At 48.0% G+C, this 5817-nt stretch overlaps 1 protein-coding gene across 1 annotated transcript in view; it reads left to right on the top strand.

Annotated features, from left to right (window-relative positions):
• eci2 (enoyl-CoA delta isomerase 2) overlaps window positions 1-3964 on the top strand; it is a 5864-nt gene extending 1900 nt beyond the window's left edge. The window contains exons 4-11 of the mRNA XM_015403025.1: window positions 185-283; window positions 808-999; window positions 1077-1146; window positions 1379-1481; window positions 2172-2292; window positions 2573-2662; window positions 2742-2885; window positions 3390-3964. Of these exons, the coding sequence (XP_015258511.1) occupies window positions 185-283; window positions 808-999; window positions 1077-1146; window positions 1379-1481; window positions 2172-2292; window positions 2573-2662; window positions 2742-2885; window positions 3390-3545 (975 nt within the window). The 3' untranslated portion in view covers window positions 3546-3964. The remainder of the gene's footprint in view (window positions 1-184; window positions 284-807; window positions 1000-1076; window positions 1147-1378; window positions 1482-2171; window positions 2293-2572; window positions 2663-2741; window positions 2886-3389) is intronic.
• The last annotated feature ends 1853 nt before the right edge of the window (window positions 3965-5817 follow it).

Below are 5817 nucleotides of genomic sequence, written 5' to 3'. Positions count from 1 at the left end.
TCCATGGTAACCCCATCAGGAAACATCAGTATAGCTAAGCTGGGGTGTGTTTCCATGGTAACCCCATCAGGAAACATCAGTATAGCTAAGCTGGGGTGTGTTTCCATGGTAACCCCATCAGGAAACATCAGTATAGCTAAGCTGTTGTGTGTTTCCATAGTAACAGCTCCTCTTCCTCCTCCAGGCCACCCAGGGACCCTGCAACGCTCCCAAACCAGGAATGCTGGACTTTGTGAACAAGGCCAAATGGGACGCGTGGAAGTCCCTGGGAACCATCTCTCAGGTACAGCGTCAGGTTTCAGTGATTTAGAGTCAGCGGTGGGCGCAGCTAACCACACAGCTAGCTCCACTCACCCAGGATCCATAGATGAAAGTGCTAACTTTACTAGCGCTACACAGTGGAAAAATTAGCTGAAAACGCGCTGTGTCCGACTTTTTAATCTGCGATCCGATCAACTGCCTGTAACAGTTGTCATAAAATAAAATTTTATTCGCGTAATGTTACGACTTTATTCTCGTAGACTGGCATTGAGCATTGCAGGCTAACATAGAAGCCAAACGACCCCCATTCCAAAGGGGTGGACCCGTTCATCCGTTCCTATTTGCATGTTTTCTAAACTAAAACCATTCCCAAAGTTTTTAAAAATGCTAATGTGCTAACCAAAGTGCTAGCTCAGCTATCAGCTGTTAATGGATCCGTTTAAATTAGGTCAGAATGTCCCGACCTTTCTTCCACAGACTATAAATAAAAACATCCAGCCTTCATGAATTGATCAATCTAAGGACATAAAGGCTTTAATCCATCAGGAAGAAGCCAGGGAGCAGTACTGCAGCCTGATTGGCTCCCTGGTGGAAGCAGAGGGAGGAAGCTCCGCCCAGGTCGCTGCCAAGCCCGCCGCTGGTGGAGCCGCATACGAGACGCTGTTGGTCACCACAGAGGATGACATCACCACCATCACACTGAACCGACCGGCCAAGAAGAACGCCATCACCCCCGAGGTCAGCGCTGGCTCTGATGATGTCATGTGACATCACTACCGCAGGTTGACTTCCTGTCTCTTTACGCCTCCCATCAGATGTACAACGAGATCATCGCCGCTCTGGAGCAGGCCGCTAAAGATGACTCCAAGTTTGCCGTCTTCACAGGTAGGAACCACGCAGCATGACGACCCCCCCTCCGTGCAATACAGTTAAACTGAACACAACAAAGACCTAAAAACGGCCCCCACTGCAGAGATGATGAAGCAATCACACCCTGTGACCCCCCATGGGTTCCTTTAAGGCCACGGTCTGAACAGGACCAGAGAGGACGCCGCATCAGAACCTTAGGTGAATCGGATCCTTTGAAGCTGAACGCTTTGTTGTTTTCTCCCTGCAGGAGCTGGAGACTTCTACTGCAGTGGGAATGATCTCTCTAACTTCACCAAGATCCCAGAGGGAGGGGTGCAGGAGATGGCCAGGCAGGGTGGGGAGCTGCTCAGGTTGGTAACAGTAAAGGTTCCTTCATTGACAGCCATTCAAACAGGTAGGTTCATCTAGAGTCTAAATGTTCTCTACGTTTAAAGGTTTAAAATTGAATTGGAGAACTTCAGACCTTAGAAGGACCAGTGAATGAAAGTAGAGCTGTTTGTGTTTTTTAATTGGTCTAAAAAGAGGTGATGATACGGCGCTGGCCAATCATAAACCAGTTTAAGAACCAGTAAGTTTCCCTCTTTATGTGACCTTGGAAAACTAAAACGTAGAGACCTTCTCACTGCTGTCTTCATAGTCCTGATCCCATGCTGACAGATTTCACACAGTGTTAACCTGTGCTAACCTGTCTGATTATTTTTATCACCCCCCCCTCCCCACAGTATAATCTGATAGAATACCCTGCCTCCAATATACAATTTTAATATAGTAGAAATTTACTTAAAACATTTAAACAATTTGCTTCAGTTTTATTTTTTTTGAACTGTCATTGAAGAGTCCAGCAGGGGGCAGCAGACCTCTATTTTCTTCCCTTTGCAACATATTGTTCTTGTTCATAGAATTTAATGAACATGTCTGCAACTGAACAGTTTATGATTCATCACCAGAATAATTTATTTTTGGTTCAGTTTTCATGATTTAAAGCTGATCATGTTATAAATCATCTCGTCCTCCTAATATTGACTTCCTGTCCTCCTCAGGAAGTATGTGAGGGCGTACATCGACTTCCCTAAGCCTCTGGTTGCCGTGGTGAACGGACCGGCCGTGGGAATCTCCGTCACCGTGTTGGGACTCTTTGATCTGATCTACGCCACCGAGCGGGTAGAGAAAAACACACTGCGGGCCTGGGTTAAGACCAGTTTAACCAGTTTAAGCCGATAAGGAAAACGATCAGACCATCTGTTTCTAGCTTGGGTTCTGACCCGGTTCCATGACATGCAGCGCCCCCTGATGGATGGAGGATCAGACCATCTGTTTCTAGCTTTGGTTCTGACCCGTTCCATGACATGCAGCGCCCCCTGATGGATGGAGGATCAGACCAGCTGTTTCTAGCTTGGGTTCTGACCCGGTTCCATTCACCTCTGCTCCTCTCTGCTTCCAGGCCACCTTCCATACTCCCTTCACCCAGCTGGGTCAGAGCGCAGAGGGCTGCTCCTCCTACACCTTCCCCAGAATAATGGGCCCCACCAAGGTACCGGCAGCGATGACCAGAACCGCCCCGAGGCCGCGGCCCGGTTATCAGAGCCGCTCTAACTTGTCCGTCATTGCAGGCCGGCGAGATGCTGCTGTTCAATAAGAAGCTGACGGCGACTCAGGCCTGCCAGCTGGGTCTGATCACCGAGGTTTTCCCCGACGCCAGCTTCCAGTCCGAGGTTTGGACCCGCCTGAAGGCCTACGCCCAGCTGCCTCCCAACGTAAACGCACTGAACACGCCCACAGCGGCCTGTAACCTTGGAGACCGGGTCCATGTGACCAGCTGACTGAGAGTCATTGAGCTTTAAATAGCTGACACACCTAGACCGGCCAGCAGGGGGCGGCCGCCATGATCCTAATGCTACGTTCAGAGCGCTAGCGCGTTCAGCAGCTTCTGCTGCTTCATCTCTGCTTTAGCTTTAGCTTTAGCGTAGCCGTTAGCTGTCAGGGAAATACTCCATAATATTTCTCTAAACCCCTCGGAGGGTAAAATGTTCTTTTCTTCCACTTTCTTCAGAGCAACATGGCTGATTGAAACATTCAGCCTCTGAACGTTCAGCTCGTCCCTCTGATCCCATCAGATGAATCTCAGCGCTGATTTAATCCCATCTGTCCCTCTGGTGGCCGTTCTGGGTGTTACAGCTCCCTCTCAGTCCCTTTCCTTTTTGCTAACGTTTGAAATGACGACGTGACTTTAAGGGTTAATCTGTCCGTGTCTCCATCAGTCCCTGGCTCTGTCCAAACAGCTGATCCGCTCCGTGGAGAAGCAGCGCCTCTACGCCGTCAACGACGCCGAGGTGGAGCGCCTGATGGAGCGCTGGATGTCAGAGGAGTGCTTCAACGCCGTCATGAGCTTCTTCCAGGCCAAGGCCAAGCTCTGAGGGAGGAGGAGCTAAAGGTCCGCCCGTTCTCCAGCACCGGGCCTGGATGGAGACAGGGGGGGGGGGCAGAACCAGATCAGTTCTCCCTGGAGAGAGAGAGAGAGAGAGATCGCCATGGGGACGGACTGATCTGGATCTTTTCTTTCTTTAGTTTTTTACTAACAACTAATTAACCAATTAATTTATAGAGCAGCTCAGGAAGAACCATTGAGAAGCTGAGCAGATGTCTGCAGGGGTTCCTCTCCCACAGCAGAACCTGCTACTGGTCTCCTTACTGGTCTGCATCACCTGCTGGTTCCCAGTAGGACACATGGGGGAGGTGTTTGGAGGCCAGGCTGCTGCTCACTGGTTTTAACCTGGAAACAGGAAGTGGAGTCTGAGGGAAATAAAAAGCTTCTGGAAACATCTCACATCTGGACTCTGTATTTGGTTCTGAACTTTTTAAGCAACGATTGAAATTAAATCACAACTTTGATGGTTTTAAACTAATCGGCAGAATCTGCAGGTTTTTCTGTTCAATATTTCTGTGTTTTTCCTGCTGATTCTTCTAGAAAAACTTCTAGAAAATGAAATAAAGCTTTAATCAGGAGGCCTGAGACGTTCCACCATCTTTACTCTGCTTCCCATCAGGAACATCAGGGTCCGCTTCACCAAGCAGGTTTAACAAAGTCCGATTAAAATCTGTGACTCTAAATTAATCTAGATTAAAGTCAGGAACTCTGAGTTTTCAGTTTCCTAAAAGCTGCGATCAATCGGCTCTAAGTAGATCTACTCGGAGTTAAGAGACGGTATGAAACGCCATCATCAGCGGAGCCTCGAATCGACGAGTCACCATGACAACAGGAAACAGGAAGTGACTGTTTAACACCAGTGGAACTAGAGATTTAATGAAAAGAAAAAAAAAATGCTTAAAAGACAGAAATGGCTGCAAAGGAAAGGAAGATTGTTGCTGGAGTTAATGTAGGTTTAGCCTATATGAAGTGCTCTATGGCAGGCCGTTTTCACATTTATTCAAAGCACTCTCTGTTGTTCCATTTGTAGATCAATAAAATAAATCCTCCTGATTAAAATCAGTCATAGACTGAACTGTAATAACATTTTCTAAATTACATTTTGTACAGCACAAACTGAATATCAGAAAGTAAAAATATACATATATATACGTATATGTATATATATATACTTTTAAGAATTAAGTTTCAGTAAAACTAATATATAATTGGCTTGCCATAGCCTGTAGTGGCTATGTTAATATTACGGGTTTATGTCTTGAATGGTCCGGTCCAGTCCGGCCCGGTCCGGTTCGGCCCGCTTCTCTCCTCTACATGAAGGTGCTGATGAACTCTAATCCTTTCAACCAGAACCAAAGTTCTCCCAGTAGAACTAACTGGGTCTCATGTTTCTGGACCTGAAGGTCTGGAATGTTGTGCATCCTCAGCTGGACCCAACCGACAGGTTCTGACTGGTTCTAACTGGTTCTGACTGATCAGCTAAGGAGGAAAATGGGATGAGGAACAGGATACCTGTACCTAGTCTGACCCAACCGGGTCACAGCCTCATCAGAACCAAGGGACCGGGTCACCAACTGTTCCCAGTTCTGGGTGGGCCCGTTCTATGGTGCCTTGTTTTCAACGAGAAACATTATTTTGATTCTGACCCGGATTATTTCTCACTCCTCTATGCCTGGGGATAAACAGAACCAGGACTTGTGACCCGGTTCGGGTGCAAATGAAGCCAGGAACACAGTCCTGTAGAACAGCTGACCTGAAGCCTTCTTTTGGTTCTGGTTCTGAATGTTTTACAGGTTGGTTGGAGATTTCCATCTCAGAACAGTTTCCGGGTCACAGAACCGTTGGCGGGTCACAGAACCGTTCCTGGGTCTCAGAACTGTTTGCGGGTCACAGAACCGTTTCTGGGTCATATAAACCTGCCCAGGTCATCCTCTGAGTCCGGTTCTACCTGAGGCCCGGTTTGATCAGAGCCCTCATTAGTTGGTGGATGGAACCGTTTTCAGTTTGGACCTTTGGTGTTCAGACGGTCAGAACCATGACAGAACCGGTTCTGATCCGGTTTTACACCCTTTCCTTCCTGACCCAGAGAGGTTCTGGTCTCCATGTTCTGCTGACCTCCTGACCCGTTTGGACTCGAGGTTCTGATGGTCAGAGGGGATGAAGTTCTGCAGAACCAGGATCAGAATAGAGACTCTGAGCAAGCAGCGCCCTCTGCTGGAGGAGCACGTGATCCACCAGCAGGAGTCTAAGCAACCCCCCCC

The sequence above is a fragment of the Cyprinodon variegatus genome, unplaced genomic scaffold (assembly GCF_000732505.1).
Source record: "Cyprinodon variegatus isolate N-32 unplaced genomic scaffold, C_variegatus-1.0 Scaffold1427, whole genome shotgun sequence".
Taxonomy (NCBI): Eukaryota; Metazoa; Chordata; class Actinopteri; order Cyprinodontiformes; family Cyprinodontidae; genus Cyprinodon; species Cyprinodon variegatus.
The sequence above is the reverse complement of the archived record's forward strand: the minus strand, read 5'-3'. Positions and strand labels throughout refer to the sequence as shown.